The sequence below is a fragment of the Schistocerca piceifrons genome, chromosome 1, assembly GCF_021461385.2.
Source record: "Schistocerca piceifrons isolate TAMUIC-IGC-003096 chromosome 1, iqSchPice1.1, whole genome shotgun sequence".
Lineage (NCBI taxonomy): Eukaryota > Metazoa > Arthropoda > Insecta > Orthoptera > Acrididae > Schistocerca > Schistocerca piceifrons.
Window position 1 is genome coordinate 29,399,280 of NC_060138.1, and position 27,341 is coordinate 29,426,620.

Sequence of the window (27,341 nt, forward strand, 5' to 3'; positions counted from 1 at the left end):
GAGGATTTAATCTGACAAATTTCATCAGCACAGGAACGACAGGTGCATCAGTTGCCGTGCCTAGCGACACGTTTCCCACAGCTACCAACACGGACACTGACCTGCCAGACCTAGTTCAGCACTTGGCCACACAGGTGGCAGCACTCAGCATGCAGTTTAACTGGTTGGGGCACTCATGGAAAGATGGCCTGCAGATGCCGCAGTGGCAACACATTCCGATCCCACTCACATAACACGCAGTGCAGTTCCAGCTTTTCCGGCAGTAAGTCAATGATGTTAGAGCAGCAGCCAAGTGGGTTTTGTCGATATCATTCCTGCTTCGGAAATGAAGTGAAACTGTCGGCCTCCCTGCTAGCACCCAAATGCCAGCTGTAACTGGGCTTATGCCCATCTGGCATCAGTGCAATATCTGGGTGCCTCTTCTTAATGGAACAGGCTGGCAATGTAAAGTACCTCGTCAACACAGGTTCCGATCTGGGTATTTTCCCCCAATCTATGCTAAGAGACCCCAGTCGCCCAAGGCACTGCCTCTTAAGGCGGCAAACAATTCAACAATAAAAACATATGGCACATATCACTGAAATTTGGACCTCGGACTGTGCCACACATTTGCGTGGACGTTTAAAGTATCTGATTCACAAACCAATCCTAGGTGCAGCTTTCCTTGGCCACAACAACTTATTAGCTGACATCACAAATGCTCTGTTAATCGATTAGACAACAACTTTGAAAATGGCGGGACAGCAACGGCTGGCCGCTTTCTTCAGTGCTACATCAGTTAAGTGCCCTGGGCTGTATGCAGACATACTGGACAAATTTCCAGGGGTCACTCACCCGCCTAGTGCACTGACGTTGTTGTTGTTGTTGTTGTTGTTGTCGTTGTCGTTGTTGTCGTGGTCTTCAGTCCTGAGACTGGTTTGATGCAGCTCTCCATGCTAATCTATCTTGTGCAAGCTTCTTCATCTCCCAGTACCTACTGCAACCTACATCCTTCTGAATCTGCTTAGTGTATTCATCTCTTGGTCTCCCTCTACGATTTTTACCCTCCACACTGCCCTCCAATGCTAAATTTGTGATCCCTTGATGCCTCAGGACATGTCCTACCAACCGATCCCTTCTTCTAGTCAAGTTGTGCCACAAACTTCTCTTCTCCCCAATCCTATTCAATACCTCCTCATTAGTTACATGATCTACCCACCTAATCTTCAACATTCTTCTGTAGCACCACATTTCAAAAGCTTCTATTTTCTTCTTGTCCAAACTATTTATTGTCCATGTTTCACTTCCATACATGGCTACGCTCCATACAAATACTTTCAGAAATGACTTCCTGACACTTAAATCTACACTCGATGTTAACAAATTTCTCTTCTTCAGAAACGCTTTCCTTGCCATTGCCAGTCTACATTTTACATCCTCTCTACTTTGACCGTCATCAGTTATTTTGCTCCCCAAATAGCAAAACTCCTTTACTACTTTAAGTGTCTCATTTCCTAATCTAATTCCCTCAGCATCACCCGACTTAATTCGACTACATTCCATTATCCTAGTTTTGCTTTTGTTGATGTTCAGCTCTTATCCTCCTTTCAAGACACTGTCCATTCCATTCAACTGCTCTTCCAAGTCTTTTGCTGTCTCTGATAGAATTACAATGTCATCGGCGAAACTCAGAGTTTTTACTTCTTCTCCGTGGATTTTAATACCTACTCCGAACTTGTCTTTTGTTTCCTTTATTGCTTGCTCAATATACAGATTGAATAGCATCGGGAAGAGGCTACAACCCTATCTCACTCCCTTCCAAACCACTGCTTCCCTTTCATGTCCCTTGACTCTTATAACTGCCATCTGGCTTCTGTACAAATTGTAAATAGCCTTTCGCTCCCTGTATTTCACCCATGCCACCATCAGAATTTGAAAGAGAGTATTCCAGTCAACATTGTCAAAAGCTTTCTCTAAGTCTACAAATGCTAGAAATGTAGGTTTGCCTTTCCTTAATCTTTCTTCTAAGATAAGTCATAGGGTCAGTATTGCCTCACGTGTTCCAACATTTCTACGGAATCCAAACTGATCTTCCCCGAGGTCTGCGTCTATCAGTTTTTCCAGTAGTCTGTAAAGAATTCGTGTTAGTATTTTGCAGCTGTGACTTATTAAACTGATAGTTCGGTAATTTTCACATCTGTCAACACCTGCTTTCTTTGGGATTGGAATTATTATATTCTTCTTGAAGTCTGAGGGGATGTCGCCTGATTCGTACAGCTTGCTCATCAGATTGTAGAGTTTTGTCAGGACTGGCTCTCCCAAGGCCGTCAGTAGTTCTAATGGAATGTTGTTTACTCCCGGGGCCTTGTTTCGACTCAGGTCTTTCAGTGCCCTGTCAAACTCTTCACGCAGTATCTTATCTCCCATTTCATCTTCATCTACATCCTCTTCCATTTCCAGAATATTGTCCTCAAGTACATCGCCCTTGTATAGACCCTCTATATACTCCTTCCACCTTTCTGCTTTCCCTTCTTTGCTTAGAACTGGGTTTCCATCTGAGCTCTTGATGTTCATGCAAGTGGTTCTCTTATATCCAAAGGTCTCTTTTAATTTTCCTGTAGGCAGTATCTATCTTGTCCCTAGTGAGATAAGCCTCTACATCCTTACATTTGTCCTCTAACCATCCCTGCTTAGCCATTTTGCACTTCCTGTCAATCTCATTTTTGAGACGTTTGTATTCCTTTTTGAGTGCTTCATTTACTGCATTTTTATATTTTCTCCTTTCATCAATTAAATTCAATATTGCTTCTGTTATGCAAGGATTTCTACTAGCCCTCATCTTTTTACCTACTTGATCCTCTGCTGCCTTCACTACTTCATCCCTCAGAGCTACCCATTCTTCTTCTACTGTATTTCTTTCCCCCATTTGCGACAATTGTTCCCTTATGCTCTCCCTGAAACTTTGTACAACCTCTGGTTTAATCAGTTTGTCCAGGTCCCATCTCCTTAAGTTCCAACCTTTTTGCAGTTTCTTCAGTTTTAATCTACAGTTCATAACCAATAGATTGTGGTCAGAGTCCACATCTGCCTCTGGAAATGTCTTACAATTTAAAACCTGGTTCCTAAATCTGTGTCTCACCATTATATAATCTATCTGATACCTTTTAGTATCTCCAGGGTTCTTCCATGTATACAACCTTCTTTCATGATTCTTAAACCAAGTGTTAGCTACGATTAAGTTATGCTCTGCGCAAAATTCTACCAGACGGCTGGTGCACGATGCTGAACTGGCCGTGTTCATGGATGCTAGCCACAGCCATAGGCCCAGTGCTTCAACACTCACTTGTGGCAGCTGGAAGCCATTTTGTTTCTTCTCATGGAAGCTTTCAGAGTTGCAGCGTGCATGGAGAGCTTGCGATCGCGAGTTGCTTGTGGTGTTTGAGGCAGTAAAATACTTCCACGCGTCGGTAGGAGTTCGTCTATTCATAAATTTCACTGACCACAAGCCCCTAACTCACACATTGCAGAACAACAATACCAAGTGTACTTGGACATCCACCATATTTCCAGAAATAACATAAATGCAGACCGCTTGTTTTGCACGTGTGCCATTATCTCTCCTCCTGTGAACTTTGAGGACATTGCCTAAGAACAGGAGAATGACAAGGAACTGGACAGTCTCTGCCATGACATCTCTAGTAGCCCACAGCTCGAGCTAGTGCCCATTCCTGACTCTGCCTATAAAATTTGGTGTGACATTTCAACAGGCACACAATGTCCATTTCTCCTGGAGAAATTCAGGCACACTATTTTCGAGCATGTCCACATACTGTCAAACCCCGGCTTCAACACCACTATGTCACCATGGTCATGCATTTTGTCTGCCAAAGACTATATAAAGAATATCATCAATGGGCATGCACTTGTAGTGCATCCAAAGTCGGTAGGGACACCCATGCGCCACATGCTATTCTGCACACATCTGTGTCAACATTATGAACTTGCTCCCTCTGTCCCAAGGCAAGCGTGATCAGTTGACAACAGTAGACTGCTTCACAAGCTGTCCAAGGCAATGTCCATAGCAGACATCACTGCCAAGACCATCACCACAGCCTTCGATGATGCCTGGGTGTCACGCTTTGGCTGCCCCAGACACGTCACAATGGATCATAGCCAACAGATTGACTGTGCTGTTCACACAAGTCTCACGACTGTGTGTCGTGCAGTTACACTGAACTTTCAGCTACCACCCATCATCTAACAGCACAGTTAAGCATACCCATCAAACACTAGAAGCCACGATGCTGCCTGGACAGATGCAGTTCTGTTGACACTGCTCAGCCTGCGAGTAACACCGAAAGAATAGGGCAGCGCTTCACCTGCTGACCTCGTGTACAGAAAATCTCTCGCCGTTCTGGTGATTTTGTGGATGAGGTACTGTGTGAAACATCAGCCCCTCCACTGGCAGAACATCTGCACACCCACATGGCCCTTGTCCGACGACAAGGACCGATGCAGGTTGGCACTGGCAGAGTGTTTGTACATGCTGGCCTACATTGCTGTACACACCATGCTGTGTACTGACACAGTACAGCCACCACTTCGACCACCGTACGTGGCTCCACGCTCAATCATCACCCGTGGTGGGAGAGTGCTCAACAGTGAATGCAATGGCGAGCCGACCAAAGTGTCAATCGACCAACTTAAGCTGGCATACATTGTGGCTGCTCTTGCTGCTATTCAGTTCTTTGACCCAGTGGAAGACTAGTTAACAAATGACGCTTCCTCCACTACTGGTCAGACAGAGCCCACACCTGCGGCTCCCAATGATGCACACACACCGCCAGCTGTCACAGCACTGCCATGTGTGCTGCAGACCCGCCCTGCCAGCAGGCACAGCCACCTGGCCTGCGCTCACCACAAGCGCCCGGGCTTTCTCCACCACAACTGCCGGTGGACTACGTCTCATGCTCCGACCACTGTATCCAATTCAAATGCCCGAGCTGCCTCATAACAACACACCGGCCACAGTCTACTGTAGACAACCAGTCTCCAGTGAGCCGTGTCCTTACCTGATTGTCTCCAGTTGAGCTCTGGAAACCGTCTCCAGCATAAGTGGCTGCCTGTCCATCACAGCTCCAGGAGTCGCGTTCATGTCCCTGTGTCTCCGCCATGTTTCCGTGTCCTTTCCTGTAGAGCTCTGGACAACGCCATACTCGGGCAAGTGTAGACACTTCGCACAATCTCCGTATTTCAGCTGTAGCGAAGTGTAGAGTCCAGATTGAATCGCATGCTGTGGTCCCACGACTGAGTATGTCTGTGAAGACCAAACAGTGAAACTCTTGAACACTTTGTCTCATTATCTTTGTTTTTTTCGAGACAACATATTTTCACTTAACTCCCAGCTATCACTGCCTGCCGCTAGCTTTTGTGTCATCTCATTGCCACTGTAGGTTTGTTCCGTGGGAAGCAAGGAGAGGATATTGTTTGATGGCCAGTATCCTCTTTCTGTAACACAACTGCACTCATATATTAAAAGGGTTCTTTAAATTTACTTATCTTAAGCTAGTCTATGTGGTACAAGCTCTTCTGTAACAGTCCACATTAGCCTCGCTGCTGGTGAAGTACAAGTCCCACACTGTGGATTACTGGTGTCTAGGTACTGACTGACTCTGAGCTAGAAGCTGAGTTAACTGTGACTCCCACAGAACTGTGACTGATGACTCGACTAGTTGACTCACTGGATGACTGACTGAACCCTCAGGTCCGCGGCGGCTATCTAAATAATGGCGGCCGAGAGGGCACTGGCGATGCATTTCTCAGTCTCTATTTGGCCTCTCTCCTTATACGCTTTGCTTGAGCCTGCTATTGATCTTCTCACAACCTCTTTGCCACCTGGTGTGCTGGCGACAGCTTACGCCAGCACACTAGCCAGCTGCACGATGCACACCCACCGTGCACCTGCGTGCTGACATCACATGCCACCGCGCAAGCGCTGCTGACTGGCCCATCTCCATTGTGCTCACGCCGACATCACAATGAAGCATCTGAAACCCAAAAGTGTCACACGAGGTGGACACCTGCACTTCTCACAGCTTCTGAGCTCGCTCCATTCTCCAAGAGGGGATTTGTGTGGTAGCTGTGCCACAAAAATGCATGAACAGTCCAGAGCTGCCCGTGGCCAGCCCAGGTTAGCAGTGTCAGGCATCCGTTGGCATATATACCAGCCCACAGGGAAAATTCGTGGCATGCACGGGCACAGGTCAGCAAGACAAGCAAGGGCAGCATGAACTGAGCCACTGTATAATAAGAGGCATTTTTCGAGTCTCTGTAACTTCAATTTGTGGACCATGTGGGTCAAGCTTTACATGAGCTCCTCACAGATGCACACGGAAGCTTGTTTGGTGCTCTCTGTTCATTTCCGCCTTTACTTTGTCATGTTCACAAGATACATGAGCCCTGAGATCGCAAGCGAAAGGTTCATTTTGTTCCAGACATGTGTCCACTGTTCTCCTGCACTACCACGATCAAGGATCGGCATTCAAGTGGAGCTGTTTCGCAAACACAATTATCGTGATCACTGGTTAGTGGACATTGCAATCTGATTTCATTTTTGTCACTTGTTCATTTATTCACCTTTGGCAGATTAAATACATTTTCAGCATCTTGTTGCCACATCCAATGAGCTACTAAATTTAGTAAACAGGGATAGCAATTTTCAGCTCACTGCAGCGTGGAATCCCGCACTTGACAAAATATGTCAGGAATGCTCCAACCTGAAGGCAGCGGTGTCCGCAGACAGATTGGATAGCCACCGGGTCTTGCTGCCAGGCCACCAGGCCACGCAGTAGCGCCGCCCCCCCCCCCCCCCCCCCTCCCACCGCCACCACCGACATGGCACCCCCTTCCAGAGAAACGTGATTAGCCAGCCTACAGAAGCAGATGACGGCCAAGCAGCTATATAGATATGCAGAACACAGCATCCCGACACTTCGCCAGAAGATGATGGGTACAAAACTTATCGAAACATTACAACAAGACGATGTCACCACTCAGCTGATAACCCGAGAAGAACTCATCACTGTATGTGGGCCAGTCTCACTACTATCTGGCTTTTCTAAAAATAACTGAAAGAGTCATACCTAGAAGGTTAACTAAGTTTACAAATTAAAATAAAATACTAGTTAATGTTCAGAACGATTTTAGAACAAACAAACCTACTGAAACCACTTTCTTTAGCTTTACAAAACTACTGAAACAGCTATATTTGTTTTTTTGAAGCAAGCCCATGATGCTGCATACCAAGGTGAGTTAAACTTTTTCAAATGATTCCTTGTTACACTCAGCTGTTAGTTTACTTTCATGCTATCACACAATTACTACTTTAGGCCATTTTGACTACCCTGTTGAAAAGTTATTTTTATAAAATAATAATAGATCTTCTGTACATCAATTTTAGTTACAGTTAAAAGCAGTGAGTAAACAGAATATAAATTATTCGAGATGTACAGTACTAACTTACTTGACAAATGTAATTGGCTGGACAGAGATTTGAACTGCTGTTCCCCTCAATGCGGGTCAATAATTGTGCCACCTTGAAGCTAGAGGAATTGGCATAAGTGGTCTGCAACAAATGTTAGGACAGATAACGAATTTTTAGAGAAGCCTGGAGGTTCAAAAAGATTGACTCCCATGAATGTAAAAGGAAATTGTTACTACTGCCCCAAGAGGGTGCAGCTGCACCTGGCAGATGCACAAGGGATGACACCTCCACTGAGAGTCCTTTTCTTTCCCTAACCCACACCACACAAGCTAAACTACTGCAAGAAAACATTCTGATTAAAATAAATTTCAGCATGTTAGTGCTCTCCGTTTTTACCTTGGAATATTTATGTCATTTATACATTGTGAATGAGAATAGGAGTATGTGTTTGAATTTTGTTACAGAGTTATGATAATCGTGTCATAAACTGGTTCATATGGCAGAGTGTTTCACAGAAGCTCATACAGTACATACTTCAATGCAAGAGGCTTTTAATAGTTTCCATAATGATATTCTGTCTCAAACCTGGCACAAAATCCAGAGAGAATCTGGTCATATGTAAAGTATACCAGTAGTAAGATACAATCAACAGCTTCACTGCAAAACATCAATGGCAATATTACCACTGACATGCCACTAAAGTGGAGTTACTAAACATGGCTTTCTGAAATTCCTTCATGAAAGGAAATGTAGTAAATATGCCATAATTTAAGACCTTGGTTGGTAACACACAAAAAAATGTGCACTAATGGTAACATTCACTGGGAGACTAAGATAACCAAATTTTGCAATTTATGTCCACTTTAGTAAACATCAAAAATAAATAACAGTTTAACAGTGTCATACTAATATTTTTATTGTGTTTAAATCAAAATTTGTGTTACATTATGCAAAATTATACATCTTTTCTTCATGTAATGGGTTTTTCTTCTTTTGCAAAATTCAAAAAACTAAATATTAGTGTTTCCAATTAAATAGTTGACGTGGTTTCTCAGATATATTGCTATATATTGAAGTAAAGAAAAAAATTACACCAGCCATCATATCATTTTAGGCACATGTTTGCACAAAAAATGGGGACGACCGGCACAGGCATTTGCAAAAAGTTATGCCAATTTTCACATCCATAGTTGAAAATGGAACACAGAATCATCAAACCAATCAACACCTCAATTTTAGTTTTGTCTGTATTTTATAGCTGGAGGATGAAGGATTCCTTAATTTATTCCTTATGATTTGTGGTTTTGAGTTAGTAGTACATACCATCTCATCCAACTTCTCAGTGTTGAAAAACAAACACCATATTTCTTCTGGGTCTGTATCATTACCTAACTGATTGGCAGGACCTAACCATGAAGACAATCTAATTTTTTATTATATTTTTTTGTGGTGTCTTAGTGCCACAAATGGGCACTCGAAAACCCCAAGTGAAATAGTTAATCTCACCATGGAAAACTATGTCAGTTTCGAGGTCATCATTCCCCCTATTCTGCACAGTGAACACTATTGTGTTTATTCTCACACACATTGAGAACATCATTCACATCTATCTCATAATCACTGGCAATTTTTATATTTACATTAAAAATACATGAAGGCCTAAATTTTCTCCTATGTTTCTCTTTAAAATGTTATACACTAATGTGACACACCTTACCTAACACACTGAAAATATCTAAAACACATAACCAAAAACTGACCATAACCATACTGAATACACTATTATTCCACTTCTATACTTTTAAAAAATAGCACACACTGGAATTTAGTTTTCTCGTTTTCTTCAATCACGGCAAAGGTAGTGTTGTTACCAACAACCTGCAGAAAACAAGAGGTTGAAAATAAGCGTTACATTGCTGTTAGTAATCCTCAAACACATAACAAACAGAGATGAAGACTGGATGTTATACGCAATATATTTCTCTGAAAATGTAATAAGAAACATGTTGTTTTATATGCTAAGTCACAATGAGTGATGTCGAACTAAGCAATTTTTTAAAAATAGCATTTACATAGACAGTGGCGGCTTGCAGCTATACATTCTGATTTTCACAAATCTTTAAATTCAGACAAATACGAGTGTCCAGAATGAAATTTTCACTCTGCAGCGGAGTGTGCCCTGATATGAAACTTCCTGGCAGATTAAATGTAAGTGTGCAAAATTAATAGCATCTGCTGTGTAACAGTTATGTTCATCAACATATTATACAACTTCAGCTGCTGTCAATAATAATAATAATAATAATAATACGCATAACTTGTCTGAAAAAAGGAAGAATTGTTTTTGAGGAATTGAGTTGTTTTGTACATAATTAAGTACAGTTTATGTCAAGAACAAAATAATGTTTAAGCTTTTGCTACTCTCGGTTTCGCATTTTTGTGAAAGTGGGAGTTTTTGTGCCTTTTTATTTTCTCAGACAAACGTACAAGATCTCTAATTCATGTATTAGTTGATGAATTAACGTCTGGGCTGAAAATCAGCCACTCTTAGGTTGCACCCACATAATGACTTACGCTTTGTTAAATGTTGACTTGCAGTCACACTTATTTGATTTCGTCACTTTCTCAGACAACAAATCTGTTCTGGACTGCCCTATTTTCTTTGCACCTAATTTCTAGTGGTAATTTTCTTTTCTGTTAGTGTTTAATACAGTTTCAACAGAGTTCATGCTGACACTCCACAGGAAAGCCGATTCCTGCGCAATAGACAACCAACTCCAAACTCAAAATGCTGTTTGCTGAAATGATTAAATTCAACTAGTACTATCTACCAAAAAGCATACTGTCTGAACTCCCCCCCCCCCCCCCCTCCCCCCATTTAGTGAATTAGTGAATGTTCAAATATATTGTACAATGTGGGCCTACAGTACAGATAAACCATAAGATCAACAGATGTCAGAAGCATGAATAAATGCTACAGTCTCACAATCACTGGTGATGCACTTTAAGGTTCTCAGCAACTCAAATGCATTACTCTATGATAAAATCCAAATCTTCATGTAACATATCTCATTCAGAATCCCACAAAATAGGTTTTCTCTCAGTATAACTATAACATATACTGATGTCAGATCTAATTTTAGTATACAGTGTGTGAATTCTTTTATCTGTGGAGTGTGCTACCACATAGAGGACTTTATGGCGAACATAGATAAAAGTCTACTGCAGTGTGCTACCACCTGGTGGCACTGATGTGAACTAGTAGTTGACTGGCAAGGGCTAGGAGTGCACACCGTGAACTGTGCACATTGTTTACCAAATCTGTACGTATTTGGCCCGTAAGGCAATTACGTCATATCAGCTGCACATGCGCAGTAGCTCCTTAAAATGTGCACAAGTGAAGATGGGCTCACGACTCTGATGGCAAGTTTCACCGAGTCTAGTGAAGCAATATGTAGCACACAGCGGTTGATTTAGTGCCGTGTATTTCAGATTACCGCATCTACATTATGTTTAACAGAATTCCAAGAAAAATAACCAATAAATCCACAAGGCGTCAAAAGTTAGGGCGTTCATGTGCTCTTATACAGCAGCTGCCACAGTACATAGGATTTACAGGAGACCATTAGATTTCGCTGTTACAGCCGATATGTCAATAAAAGTGATGTCGCTACAAATGGTATCAACTGTTCATTATACAAGCTCTTGTAATCCCACAAAACATATTAACAGATGCTTCAATATAATTACGCAACCATCAGGTGAGGACACAAGGTGCAACTTGGAAGGCTACATCTGCTAGTGACAGATCACAGGCATAAACACTGCAACACACTTAAGGGGTTGCTGTGGTCTTACTTGTCAATCAGCTGATGTTTACATCAAGTTTCACAATGCACCTATTGACAATGGCCCTGACCATAGGGATTGCAGTGAACAAACCAATGCCATATGGTGCAGAAAGAAAATGGTTTGCATCCGAGTGTTTTTTAGTTGAACCTACAGTGTTCATCACTGATGGTGGAGTTATTCAAAAACCACTCAAAGTACTGTATCAAAAATGAGGTATCCATCCGCAGAATTCTTTTGTGTATTTCTGAGAGAGTCAGGGACTATAACTTTTTGTGATTTAATTGTAAATAAGTTGTGCTTAGTAAAAACCGGTGTTGCCGAGGAAGCAGACTTACAACACAAGCTATTTTAAAAAAGGAGATATGGGCCCTATCAGTATATAAGTCACATTATTATATAACTAATCAATGATTTCATTCAAACTTGTGTTAGTGAATAAACTAATTTGTTTATTTGCTATTATTTAAAATTTTGTTAATCTTAATCAAAGATCTGACACAGGTCACTTGATTATAAGACAGTAAATGCAATGGACAGAAACGTGCAACATAAATCTCCACCACTAGTCATGTGTTAGCTGCAATGTAAAGAATATGATGGAGTGAAGTGTATCTGTATATTAATGGTTGGTACTGAAACAAGTATGCATTCCAACTGTGGCCCAGTAGCTGGACAAGTTCATTCAGAAGGCTCTCCAACAACTACCATGCAAAAGTGAATCTTTAACAATGGTACACTATAGTTGACGTTCTTATAACTTTTGACAAAATTTTCCTAATTTTGTCAGAGTTTTTGTTGAGATTAGTCACTGAGAAATTGTTGCACTAACTAAAAGGAAATAAAGAAAGGGCTTTGAGTGCAAATAAGTTTACATTGCGAATGCCTCATCAGGCCTTTTCTGTTGACTAGTTACTGTGTAATGTATTCAAATCATCTGCTGCTAACTTGGTGTTAAGTTAAATTGGTAATAATACCATTTGTGTTAACTGACTTACCTTGTGTGTGTTTGAGTGTGTGTTTTCAAATATGTGGCAAAATGTGTGGAATATATTCAAGAATCTTTAAGCTACAGATGATGAAACAACAGAACTTATTTTTTCCATTCCAGCACAGTGTTCTGAGGGACTGAGCTTTTCCCATGCCCTTCTTGCCATTTATTTCCATGTCACCATTAAGAAACTGAATACTAGCTTCAAAACTTTACTATTTATTTGCCTCTCAACGTTGCATATGTTTTGCACTAATGCTTGGGCAGAGTCTCTCTCTCTCTCTCTCTCTCTCTCTCTCTCTCTCTCTCTCTCTCTCTCTCTCTCTCTCTCTGTGTGTGTGTGTGTGTGTGTGTGTGTGTGTGTGTGTGTGTGTCATAATTCTTAAGGTTTATTTTGAAAACAACTCATGTCAACATGTAATAAACATCTATATTTTACTCAAAAAGTCTTTACAATCCATTAAAAATATTTTGTGCATGCAAAAAGTACAGTTTAACAGAATAACACATAAATATATGTACATTATCAGAAAATATTGTACAGCAAAGTACTTCTGTCTTTAAATTAAAAAAGTAATAAATAATAATAAATATAAAAAAATCTGTGCAGTACTGACTGTTCATGAAACACTGTAACCAGAAAACAGGACCAGTGGGACATTTAAATGGACAACTTGCACAAAAGATGTAGCCCTGTGGCTGTTTCCTGCATGAAAGATAGTAAAAATGCACAGATAAATATTTTATTCTGGAGGCCTTTTGTGTGGGCCCCAACCATGGAAGCACTTTGTGAATTTGCGAGACTCTCTATTTTTCGCTGTAAGGAAAAGCTTACGAGGTCTTTCTGGTTGCTTGACTCTTAAATGCTGTATGTACACCTAAAAACAAAAAGATATAATGTCATATGTCACTTAAATACACATACTACAGAATTATGCATTAATGTGTTTAATCACTATATTTAATAAAAGTTGGTATGGGGGTGTTCAGTGGTCTCACCTGTGCTGACTTGAATGCCAGTTTCACTTCCACTTCACTACATTTTGGTCCAAGCCAGAGGAACACCTGCTCTCCGTTATCCAAAATCATTATATCATCATCTGCTAAGTCATCCTGTTGTGTATGGTAAAAACAAATAATTAATCCAATGCCATAAAAACTACTGCTTTATTTATAAACTAAATGTAATATTCACCTGACAGAAATCTGAACATTTTTCAGATACTGTGAAGTATCCTTTCTCATTTGAACAGCGGAAAAGGCGTGTGTAATTCATAAAATCGGCATCCGTATCGTATGGTTTACGACCACCCAGAGCAACCCAAAAGAAATTGTCAGGTTCTTCACCTTCATTTAATGTTTGGAATCCTATCCATGGCTGAAACACAAAAAATAATTTCTTTGAGAATCTTTATCTTGTAGATGCACAACATTCAATGATTATTAAACTCTTATTTTATGTCAGTGGGACAGTATACACAATATCAATAAATGTCCGCAACAACATGTAATGTTACATTCAATCAGGTCTGAGACTAAAAGTATCAACAGGCACAGAATAGAGATAAATTGGGCAACGAGTATTTGAGAGACTTTCACTCTTTATAATGGTAAGTCACTCAGTCAATGTATCATGATATCCTGATTCATGTAGTTATATTTAAGCCAAACACAGTAAGGCTACACAGTTTTACTATAGTAGTGGCAGCTTTTATTCTATTTAACAACGTCAAAGAAATGATTGTCATTAATGGACACACAGTTCAAATACTGACATTGAATCTATACTGCATTCCTCATAAGAATAAACCTGATGTAAACAAACACAAATGAGATGATTGGCCAGAAGCCATAGCACACATACACAGGTGGCGGTATGCTCTTGGAAGTATGTATTAGATATATTTTTACTAAGTTATGTTAAATGAAACTTTAAGGTGTTCAAATTTATTAACAGCCATCAATGTTTTTCTTAATAATGCTTTAGCTATGTAGTTTTTATTTTAAAAGTCGTGTACAGTCCCAGTCTCTGCACTGTTGGGCCCTGATTGTGACACTGTTAATATGCAGTATGAAAAATGGTCTGAGGCTGCTTCCTGTTCTGTAGTGAAACGTGTGTGGAACGCAGTTAAAGTATAGTGGAATCATAAGCATAGTACATTGATAATATACTGTAGATCAAAGTTTGCTGGTTCAAGTTTCACTTCAGTCTATTTTTTTTCTCTCTTTTTGTCTCTTAATTGTAAAATTCATCATCACTTGTTATCACAAATGCATGTCTTCTTGTTTCTAGTTACACACTACACACGAAATTCTTGTGTTCATTTTAAATATAAATTCTTAGTTATTGATATTTTATGAAAGACTGTACATAAAGATTGCTTAAATCAAGAAAACATAAACAATTTCATTTTTTAAAAAAATGTTTTGTGTTTGTTTACATCAGGTTCATTCTTATGATGAATGGAGTGTAGATTCAATGTCCGTATTTAAAAACGAAAAACCAAATACTCTTTATTTGGACTATGTCCATTTTTTTATACCACAGATGTAGATAAGTGGTGTAAAAACATGCAAAACAATGATTTTCACAGCATCGAGCACACCATAAAAATGCTGCATATCTCCATTTGCCACTGTACCATTACAATACGAACCAAACAGAACTGATCTGAAGTAGAGTTAAGGGATTTGGCCTGAGAAATACCAAAATTGTTAAGCTGCCAGATGTACCAGAACTAATGCATGCAGCATTTTTACATGTCACTGCCGAACGCTAGTGGGATAAGAATGGCATGTCATAAAAGAAGAGGAGAAAATGCGGTGCCTGGTTGACTTCGTGGATTCTGTTGGTGATCGACTCGTTGTCAATGTAGCAGGTGCTAGTTCCAGAACTGAAATGTATTTTTCAGATTTGGATAAGTAAGTAGCTAAGAGATTACCAGAGGATTCACTGTAATTGGCTTCAGCATTCAACAGTAAGATGAAATCCCTGCAGTATGCTTTTGCATCATGCATGCTTTTGCATCACTCAGAAAAATTACCCTGTGTTTAAGTTAGGAGTTTTCATCACTCGTTTGTAATTAGAATACTATGTTAGGTGAGAATAAGAGCATTTTATGCTTCCTATCTGGTTACCTAAGAAGCGTGCAGTAGTGCTGGAGTTTTGCCGAATATTATTTCATTCTCTTTAAAAATTAAATAACATTTGAAGCTATATTGTTCCTCTGCTCGTCTCTTTTTGCATCTGAAATGCAACTGCTCACATCATTGCAGGGTAGTTGGACCAGCTGGCTGGCCAGTGCTGACCAAGTTCAATGCATTGGTTAAGCTGTTGTCCTACATTATCGCTCAATCTATGTGTGTGTAACACAGCATAAAATGTATCATTGTGATCGTACATCATACTTGACAGAAATGGCTTACCTTCCACCCCAAGTGAAAAAAAACACTCCGATGAGATTCAAGCAAACGTTGAAGAATACATGGCGTAATGTTTACATCAGGTTCATTCTTATGATAAACAGAGTAAAGTTTTCATTTTGATCAAGAAAGGTGGTGCAATGTCTCAACAATGTGATTTATAAGAATGGCAAACTGCTGATAGGATGGAAGGTGGTGGGATACTGTTTGAAGCAACAAAATTCGTGGGAGAGTAGGAAATGCTTAATTTCACAACAGAGGACACACACAAAATAACAGAACATATTTAAATGTCACTGCAGGAACAACAGACACAGACCGTTGCTTTTTAAGCTCCAGTCTTACATTTGTGTACGAAATAGTTCATAATCATGGTGGAGAACTAACAGTGTTGGTAGGAAGCAGTGCTGGGAGACATATGGACCTCAAAATATTAAACAGTTCTTTCTCTTGTATCTTATATGTTTGTGCTATTGATGATCTTCCCTTTTTATTAACAACAATGATTGTCCACATAAAACTCAGTTGATAACAACACACATCATCCAGGTGCTGTGGTCATCCAAACTCTATTATTAAAACTAACTAGGATTCATTTCAAATCACACTGAAACCCAGCCAACATATCCTAAAATCACTTCAAAGCTATAGTGTGTTCTTCTCATGGAAAAGCACCATCTTCCTCAGACACTCACCAATATGCCCACCGAACTCGTGCCAAATAGGTGAAAGCTATGTTAGCCATTTGAAAAAATCTTAATGTATACAAACAGAACATAAATTAGTTGTGTCACATATTTCTGAGCTGCACCAGTAACACAAACACTTTCCTCTGTATCTTTGGTGGCATAGAAAGGAAACTTAAAGCATCTGCACCAGTAAATTACAGTGTACCTGTAAGTGTATTCTGTTACATATGAAACCTAAAGGCTTAGCTTTACGTAACACATACTTCCTCATAATTTTGTAAAAATAGTTAATTTCTAAAGAAACAGACTACTGAATAATAGGTATAAAATAAAACAGAGGGCTATAGATAAACAAATACTGAATGAATTCATCTCACTGGCAAGAGGGCAATGCATGAAGCCTTGAACAATCACCATCGCAGATTCTTATCACGAGATCTCTCACAAGACCTACGGAAACTCTGGTTACATTTCAAGGCTGTTACTGGCATCAAAGTTCATGTATGGGTTCTCATGGATACCACAGGAACTCAAATTTAGGGTAGTAAGGCAAAATCAGAAATGATGAACTGTTTTCACTGTTCCTCTAAAGTAAAATTCAGGGGTATTGCCACAGTTCTTGCACCTACACAAAAATGAGTGAGATTGTTATTAGTGTCAGTGGCATTTAGAAAGTGCTAAAACTGAACAAAATTCGAAGGTTCAGTGGCTTCTCTATCAGATTTTATATAGAATTTGTGACCCAGTTAGCCCGTTCTTCAACTATAATATGCTGTAGATCTCTCTCAAACAAATAACAGTGCACGGGTCACACTCACCTACTAGGAGAGTACCTGAAGTGATCCACAAAACTACCATTCAGTAAGCCTTATATCCATCTGTTGTATAATCTTAGAACACTTCTGAGCTAAAATGCAATGAGATAACTAATAGGGAACAACTGCTCTCCATTCCAGCCAGTGTTAATTCCAAAAACTTTGGTTGTACGCAACCCAACGTGCACTGTTCTCTTGTGACATCTTGCAAGGCATGGATCAAGGCACTCAAAGAGCTGTAGTATTTTTTGGCTTCCAAACAGCCTTTGACTCAACATCACATCTATAATAACTAACAAAAATACATTTGTATAGGGTACTGAGAGAAATTTGTAACTAGACTGATGATTTCTTGGTAGGGAGAAAGCAGCATATCATCTTGGTTAGAGAATCACTGGCTGATGTAGAAATAACTTCAGGCGTGACCCAAGGAAGTGTCTTGGGACCCTTATTGTTGACATTGTACCTTAATGACCTTGCAGACAATATTATCAGTAACCTCAGACTCTTTGCAAATGATACAGTTATGTCTGAAGAAAAGCTGCACAATCATCAAGTCAGATCTTGATAAGATTTCGAAGTTGTGCAAAGATTAAAAACTTCCTGTAAATGTTCAGAAATGTACATTGTGCACTTAACGAAACAAAAGAACGCAGTATCCTATGACTACAATATCAATGTATCACAACTGTAATCAATAAACTCAATACCAAAGTTAACAATTTGTACAGGTATGAAATGGAATGATCCCATACCCTCATCATAGACAAAGCAAGTGCATATTTCGATACTGGGAAAATGCAGTCAGTCCACAAAGGACGCAGCTTAGAAATAACTCGTGTGTCTCGTCTTAGACTACTGCTCAAGTTTGTGGGACCTGTGGCAAAAAGGATTAACAGGGAATATTGAATGTATGCAAAGAAGAGTAGTATGAAAGGGCACAGATTTGTCTGACTCATGAAAATGTGTCCCATTAATGTTGACAAATCTGAATTGGTAGAATCTAGAAGACAGATGCCAAACATCTCCTCAGAACCTATTTACAAAGTTTCAAAAACCAGTATGGAATGAATAATCTACAGATACTCTCCAACATCCTATATATCACTCCTCTAGAGATTGTGATGGCAAGATTAGATTAATTAGAATATACGCAGTGGCATTTGGACTGTCATGTTTTCCACACACTATACACATTTAGAATGTGAAGAAATCCTAATATGTAACATATTAAGTACACTCTGTCAGTCATTTTACAGAGATTTATACAGTATTTATGTAAATATGCATTCCCGAATCACTGTGACCAGTATAAGTAAAACACACAAGCTGGACAGTACTTATGAATAAAAGATACTCTACTGTAAACTATTACAGGAACAATCCAAGTAGTAACATTTAATGTGTTTACTGTACAAATGAGGACAAGTGAGAAGCTATGCAATGTTAGTACCAAGCACAGAAGGCAGCAACATTATTTTCTTGAAGAAAGTCTGTAAGTTTAAATATAACAGAAAAAACACAAATGAAAAGAAAAGCGCTAAGACTTCCAGAATTAGATGTTCCTTCTGTTCATGACAAAAGAATAAACAGAAGTGGACAAAACATAACAGCAAGTAGTACACTAACAGAGCAGAGTGTAAGTCAGAGCCCTAGGTTAATAAAGGCACAAAGAACAAAACAATGTACTAGACACTGAATTTCCATCTTCCACTATACAGTCCAACTTCACCACTGCTGTTCCCTAGCTCAAATGAGAGAAGCAGGGTTGGGCTCGGGTCAGCAACCTGACCCTGTAAAATTTTTGACCGCAACAGAAACAACAAATTCAGCAATTCAAACCTCAAACCTGGTTGCTGATCGATTTCACAGGAGGGCACTTGTTCCACGATATGCCACCTAGCATTGGAGTAATTAGGCCTGAGTAGGACAATATAGTCTGTTTCTTGTCATATCTTCTGTTTTTGCCTAAGATGTGAGGGAGAGTTCTTTAGTTTCAGACACTAAAAGTTCTGTTAGATTCTTTGCACAATAATTACTTTACTGTCATGTGCTGTATCTGAACACAGTTTTGAAGAAACCAAACCAACATAAGATGGAAGTTGTTCTGTGAAACTATGAATGGATCTGTCCTTAGAATATTTTGAATTTTTAAATTTGTATGAGAACTGGCTGTCTTTGACACTTCAGATTTCACGTGATTTATGCTACAGACAAACAACTAACCAACCTCGAATCTGTACAACATAACTCAAAATTAAGCCTGCAAGCATAAATCTTTGGAAACTTATCATATATATAATAATGGAGTGGTAGTTGTCACTTTCCAGGCATACATGGCAGACTACTCATAACAAAGGTAAAGGACTTATTGACAGTTCAAAATGCAAATGGAAACACATGTTGAATCATAATAATGAATTAAATAACCATGTTTCAGAAATATTGATTAATATCAATAGAAAATGAAAAGGTCTGTGTCTGAAAGAACTTGTGCATACTCATTTAGTAGCATAAAACTGACTTTATAAAAGATGTGTGTGATATATTCAGTTACATATGGAAGTGTACATTATTATGAACAAATTACATAATGATTTGATGTTATCAACTAAATGTAGTGAATACTTACAGACAACACTGCAAAAACTTACATTGTTAAACATTTCTTCTGCTATTTCAACTACAAGTCTTGCCTCATCAGGATCAGCTTTTGACCCTAACCACACATAAACTATCCCCGTCAACTCCTCATTGTTGAAAGGTACTTTCAAAATATAACTGAAATCAACAAACCACCAAGAAGTGAGTAAGTAATTTTGTAATAAGTCAGCAATTAACTTAAAAGAATACACTAACGTAACTACAAGGCAGCAATAACACACACACACACACACACACACACACACACACACACACACACACACACAAGGAAGAAGGAACACAATGGTTTAATGTGCCATGAACAATGACACCATTAGGGATGGATAAAAAGTGTTGTTAGAATCTTCAGTCTGTTATCAGAAAAGCAAAACACAATATTCCTCACAGTGCTGTAAATATTGTACTTGCTAATAAAGAGACAAGTACAGATGCATTACAAATACACCACCAAACACAGTTTGGAGAAAGATAGAGTTCAAGGTAAAGAAGGAAAAACAAATAAACTAAGAGTGAAGAGGTTTAATTTTACTGGTGTGCACACTATTTTGTCTCATTTATTGTCTGTTGTGGAAATATCCAGTAAAAATTTACGTGAGTCGAAGTTTAGCCTGAACAGTGATTTACACTATCTGCTTGTCTGATGTTCTCTTATACTGCAATTAAAATATGATGGAAAGGGACAAATACAGCAGTGTCAGCACCCACATCTGAGTTGGCATTGTGTTAGAAATACATACGATAATGAATGTGTTTCCTAGGCATACTATGACAGCTGTTGTCTGTAAGGATGACATACTTTAATACCATATGTACTTTTTTTGTGGGTTCCATCTAATAAATGATAATGCCCAACAACAAGAGCCCAGCTCACTGTATTACTACCTAAATAATGCCAAAGTACAGGACCACTAATTATAATTTGAGAACTTCATGCATCAAAAATGGCAGCTTTCTTACTGCACTTAAAAAATCCAATCCAACATGCACTAACTCCTTGTGGCTAAAGGACTAAGCCTTGCGGGGGGAGGGGACAGGATTTTTTTTTTTTTATTTTATTTTTTTTTTTTTTATGGGTAGGGGTGGAGGGGTGGAGGGGGGAATAGGGCCACTCTTTTGAAAATACTGTGATCTAGACAATTACTCTATATTTTAAAATTTTGAAAAAATATTCTATGTTTTTAATGAATTCTTCTGGCAGATTCCAAAAATGTTTAAATTTTTTAGATAAACCAAATAATTCAAGTCTTAGATAGTACATGTTGCTTTCCCCCATCATATTCAATATTTTCAGGATTGGGACCTTACTTAGACATCAGGATCTCTTTAAAATTGATGTTGTGAATAAAAGCCTACAACAATTAACAAAATTTGTGTTTTATAAATAATTTTTTGGAGAGGCATAAAGTATCTCCCCAACTCCCTGTAATGCACATTATGGAAAGTGTGTTGGTATTGCTAGGGTTAAAGCTGAAGACCATCACCATGGACCACTGCTGATCTCTGGAGAGCACATCTCCAGCACTGGAAAGCATTACCATGAGCCACACCAGAGGCTTGATCAACAGGTATGGGGAGTTGATGTACATCCTGTGGTGTCATCACATCTCCTATTGTCATTCTGCATGCCATCAACAAAGAATCATCACACACAGTTAAACACCACTCATAGCCCACTGTCACTTTGCCAGCATGGGTTGTATAATCACCGCGACTAATTTTGTTACACAGATCTCCATGATTTCTTAAGTTACAGACACGAAAAAGTAACAATGTTCATTTTGTTCATGAAGCACAAGGACCATTCCTAAAATGAATTACAAGACCACATAATTGAATTTGCTTCCTTTATCAAGTTCTGAAAATTTAGATTTATTGTCAGTAAGATACTGCCACAAGCTCTAGTGTGAACTGTGTGGCGTAGTGGTTAGTGTCATATGGTGGCATGTTGCATATTGCCAATTCAAACCTGACCACCAAGAATTTTTTGTTATTTCACATTTATTTATTTATTTTTTAAGGTTCTTGAAATATCTTATGTTTGTACATCTGGAATAGGAGGTTAAATCTGTTCTGGTTGTATACTTCGTCAGTAATAAACTTTCTTTAATTTCTAGGTGTTGTACTTCACTGATGACCCTGCCTTCAGATGAACACTCGATTGTGATTTCGATGTGACAATAGTGTCACAAATATGAGGACCACAGTAGCAAATCCTCCTTTTAAAATATGTTTACACAATTTCTGGCATTCTTACCAAAACGCAGAGTTGAGGGCCAGTGGATCAGGCCTTATCTGTATCAGTCTTGTACATAATGGACTTCCGTTGGAACGAAGATGATAGAATTCCACTGGAGGTCCTGTTGAAGGTGGTGGTTCCTTACGTTTTCCTTGGTGGATTACAAATTTTCTTTTGAAATGTGCCATAAATTTCAAATTCTCTTGCTGCTGATGAGTTCTCACAACTTCCAGTTTTTCTCCAAACAAAGACTTGAATTTTTTCTGCAAACTGTAAAAAAAAAAAAAATCTCTCTCATTAGATGGCAAAGTACTGCCTATATTAACTCAAAAAATATTGTTATTTGTCTTATACAGTACAACAGATTTACTCTAAAATAATGATGAAAAAGACAATATATGAAGTGCCAGTGACTAGCGTGTACCAATTACAAGTTGAAACACTTTCAAAAACGTTCAACAGTTGCTTGTAAAGTCTCCTTGGCTTTTACAGTACATACCTAAAAGTAAAAGTAAGCCATCCCATGTTGGATGCTTCTCGTCCTTGCCAGAAATACACAACACACTGAAAGTCGTCTTCAACCTGTCCTTGATCAGTTTCATCATCAGCATTTCCTTCATCCGGAACCTCACCAGGTACCCAGTAACGGCAAAGGAACACATAACAGTCCCGACTGTAGAAGTGACCTGAAAATTTTCTCATTATTTAGTACCAAAATACGAAGAGAAACATATGTTCATATTTGAAACTGTTAGTAAGAAACACTTCTACTGCTATCAAGATACAACTTAAAAATTTAGATGTAATTTTTCAGAGTAGAGCTCACTGTTGAAATGATCGACTTTAAACACATTGTCTCAAAGCAATAAACAACATTACACATGTTACTCATAAAGATGATGGCATTATCTTTTCAGGTACACACAAACATCAAACACTGTCACTATTGATGATACAGGATCAATGTTTGCAATGGGCTTTTGTCTAAGTTTGTTTTGGTGGACCATTATTCATCTTTCACTAATTTTCAAATGCGTATCAGTTAATGTGCACAGAATATTAGCAGCCTGCTCTCTTATTGTGAGATATCATGCTTTGTTTTACTCCTTTACCTTCTATACAGGTATATTAAACTTTGGATATTATTTCTAACACCATATGACAATTTCTGCTGTCCTGTATCACATGAAATGTTATTCTCAATAGTTCTCATGTTATTGTCACATAAATCATTTGGTATTTGAAAAACTGAATTATATATCTTTAATAGTATATTTCATTTAATTTTACTAAGGTCTCTTTAGAAAATCAAAAAATTCACCGAATCTTTTCGATCTGCAAATGTCATGAAACTCAAGTTCTATGACATTTAGTGAGATTACATTAGTTTTATTCATTGTAAATACCAAAGACTGGAAACAGGTAATTACAATGTTTGAAGGATTTAGCAGATGCATAAATAACAAAGAATTAATAACACACAACCATGTGACTATTTGTAGCCAATTATAACCATTAACATAATGCATTCCTGGGAAGTCGTGGGTGGATTATAAGTGATGGAAAGAGTAAAGTAACCACTAACCACATACATGATGTGTTGATCAGTGAGCAGGCATGTAAGACTGGAAACATTGCTGAGCTTTCAAATAGTATCCTACCATGTCCAATGTCCAACCTAATGCTAGTAGTGTACCTTCCATACCAAGAACACGAACCCTTCCTTCACTCACTCTCAACTATCCCCAGCCCAGTATCACTCGGAGCCCTGTACACCACTGAGACCACCTCACTACACACAAACATCTCCTGTGCACATGACCACACTATCCCTCCCAACACCAGCCAACTCTAAACTTTCCACTTAAAACCTTATGCACCTGATAGACTATGTGCTTATGAGTAACTTGGCATTATTTGGTGATTATGCATACAAACAAATCTTCTGTAACAGACATGTGCTGCAGCATGATGCCCTCATATACTGACCTGTTTATGGGCCATTTAAGGAAAATATTCCTTGTCACCAAAATCCTACACCCCTTTGTCTGGTTCAGGTTCAGTGATAATACCTTCATGATATGGATGCAAGGTCAAGATACTCTATCCTCCTTCCCTCATCAACTCAACCCTTTCTATCATATCCACTATACTTGGTGTTCCCCAGCTCAGTATGCCATCTTCCTGGATGTTGATACCCACCTCTCGGATGGTTGCATAAAAAGCTCTGCCCATATACATCAAAGCAACCATCAGCAGTACCTCCATTTTGGTAGCTGCCATCCACCACACACTCAAACGTCTCTCCTATACAGTTCAGTCCCAGCATTCTGAAAGTCTTTCCAAGGCCTTCATGGACAGGGATTACCCTCCAAGCATACTCCACAAATAGATCCCCTGTGCCACATCCACACAAGGCCTTAATCCTCCACGCATTCTCATGGCCCAACTGCAAATAAGCATCCCCTTATTAGTTAAAATTACCTCAGACTGGAACAACTTAACCAAATCCTTCACTACAGCTTCCACTACTGATCACTGCACTGGGAAATCCTTTTTATTTCTACCCAGATATACTCCACTGCTCATCAAACGAAATAGCCTTGTCCATCCTTTTTCCACACCTACCCCCAACAACTTTCCAAATGGGTCACTCTTGCGTAAGACCCAGGTGTGAGACCTGTCCTGTGCTCCCATCTAGCTCAACCTATTCTTGTCCTACCAGAGATACAACTATTCTGTGGGTGTGAGCACCAATTAACTGTCCACCCAAATGATTGTCCATTGCTAGTCTGTGCCATAGAGCAGAGCTGACCACTTAGTTGCAGAACATGACACTGAGCACAGGCTTAATTTCAGTGTTTGCTTTACAATCTGTGCCATTTGCATCTGGATTGACAATTTCAGCCAGAATATCAGTAATAAAATATGTGATTGTTCTTGGCCAGCAAAACAATGAGTACAGTGATTAGTTTTATCATACATGATTTTCTATTGACTTATCCCTCAAATGCTCCTAACTGACAACATTCCCAAAACTAATAGTGAAATGGACATCATGTGAGAATGTTCAGTATAGTTAATAATTCATGACGTATCACTACAGCTTATCAAAAGAGTTCAATATACTGTTATAATATACTGTTTTAGTATTGCATTCAGTGTACTGATGCACAGAAAACAGTTTTTACTCAGTAAATACATGAGATTTGGGAAATTATGTAACATACAATACATCTGAAGACACCATGAACTACTACAACAATTTTTAAAAAATGTATATATAATGCTTTACACTAAAAACCTGCTCTATATCCAGTACCTGCTATTAACAGCTAGCTAAAATTCCAAGTGGAAGTGACGCATAGAAAATGGTAAGATACCACGTTTCACCACTTTAAAAACACAATTTCTTTTGTTACATTATTGATACAATCATTAACATACACCATCTGTCCAAAAAATTTATGGAGTGACTTCATTCCTTGGGTATAAATGACATCAACACAGTAACTACAGTGGCAGCTTGAACTACCAAATGTAAACAGATCTGCATTCGATCATTCAGTATGCAGTATTAAGAATATGCAGTCATCGTGTGTCAACATTACTGTGTCACAGAACACAATGGAGGAGCATCTCCAAAAGAGCTCAGGACATTTTCTAGAATGTTCTGAAGAAAAGAAACATGTATGCGAAGTTTGTCTGACATACATTTGTAATGGGCTCATTACTATTTGCTAGCGCACTTGAGCAGATGTAATTTTGATGATTGCTCACGCGCTGCCTGCGATATGGAATATCTATGCTACAATAGAAGCACTGTTGGCAATAAGTCGAGTTTAGTAGCTCGCAGAGAGCAGTCATGCTCTGTAGCTCACAAAGAGCACATGAGTTGTGGAGTTCAGACAGGGCAGTGCAGTGGTTGACTTGTGTTGGGCCAGTCGTGCAGAACGATGGTGGTGCCTGAGCAATGTGGTATAAGGTAAAAGAAAAAAAAAAATACATATAATATTGTTCTTTGTTGCCGCATGCATATGTTAATTGCCACAACTGATTTAACCACAACTGTAATGTTAAAGTCCCATGTAATTCCTTTGAGAAATTTTCAATAATAACTTTTGTTCTGAAGAAAACTTTTGCCAGTTATTTATCTGCGTTTAAAGATTTTATGAATTTTTCCTGTGCATACTCATGTTGATTAAGCAAAAGAAAATCAGTTGTTTACCTACAAATGAAAATCTAGTGGCCAGCATTGCACTGGGCTATGCCAAAAAATTTCTTATAGAAGCAGATGTATAGATAGCATTAGCCGGTGACATCATTGTGAGGTAAGAATTTTTCAGTTTATTCAGAATGATTTCACAGGGCCATGACACAGTGCTGCTGACATCAAAACTTATTAATCTTGATATGCATTCAGTCTTTAATAGAAGGTCACATTAAAACCTGAAATTTTATTATTGGAAAGAAATTTCTCTATTGGGAACTTAAACGAGATTTTTTTGTTGGGAGGTTACACTAGATGTGAATAATATAACTATTTTTCTGTTGGGAGGTTACACATTGATTCCCAAACATACATGACAACATGTGGTTCCTGCTGTGACTTGATTGAAATGCGATATGCGGACAATTTTTTTCTGTGATGAGAATTGGTATTATCAATACAAACCCACATGAAGGGTAAATGCTTTGATGACATTTCCTACACTCGAGCCAATGTGACACGTGAGTTGATCATCATCCCAAAGAAGGAACTTTCTGACATTTTCACATAACTGTACGATAGTTCTGTGCATTCTACTCAAGTAAGGGGAGACTCTAGAGAACATCTGAAGCAGTAAAACCACCACCTTAACTTTTCCAGTTTTTTACCAATCCAGATTTTATAAACTGTATGGACTGATATGGTAATTTAATACTTTTGGTTCACTATGGACAGTAAAAAAAGTCAAAAAGGCAATTCCATTTAACATAACACACAGCAGATGTCAATTAAGCACAAAAGAACTGTAGACTCATAGCCTAACTGTTAACAAAACTACTTGTACAAGTTACTCTGAGGTATGATCTAATCTATGATTCTATTTAATTATTCCTGGAGTTCAACACGCCACCAAAACTGAAGATAAAGTGTAGCACCAGCCAAGTTTCAGATAGGTGTGGAAACAGCAGTCACCTGTGGTCTTACTAAATAAATTTCCTAGCA

General features: G+C 38.8%; 1 protein-coding gene across 1 annotated transcript in view; it reads right to left on the reverse strand.

The window, feature by feature from the left end:
- Positions 1 to 12,712: 12,712 nt before the first annotated feature.
- LOC124783127 (protein flightless-1) overlaps positions 12,713 to 27,341 on the reverse strand; it is a 183,289-nt gene continuing 168,660 nt past the window's right edge. The window contains exons 18-23 of the mRNA XM_047253997.1: positions 22,629 to 22,815; positions 22,148 to 22,399; positions 19,884 to 20,010; positions 13,498 to 13,680; positions 13,302 to 13,415; positions 12,713 to 13,180 (exon numbers count right to left, since the gene is read on the reverse strand). Of these exons, the coding sequence (XP_047109953.1) occupies positions 13,046 to 13,180; positions 13,302 to 13,415; positions 13,498 to 13,680; positions 19,884 to 20,010; positions 22,148 to 22,399; positions 22,629 to 22,815 (998 nt within the window). The 3' untranslated portion in view covers positions 12,713 to 13,045. The remainder of the gene's footprint in view (positions 13,181 to 13,301; positions 13,416 to 13,497; positions 13,681 to 19,883; positions 20,011 to 22,147; positions 22,400 to 22,628; positions 22,816 to 27,341) is intronic.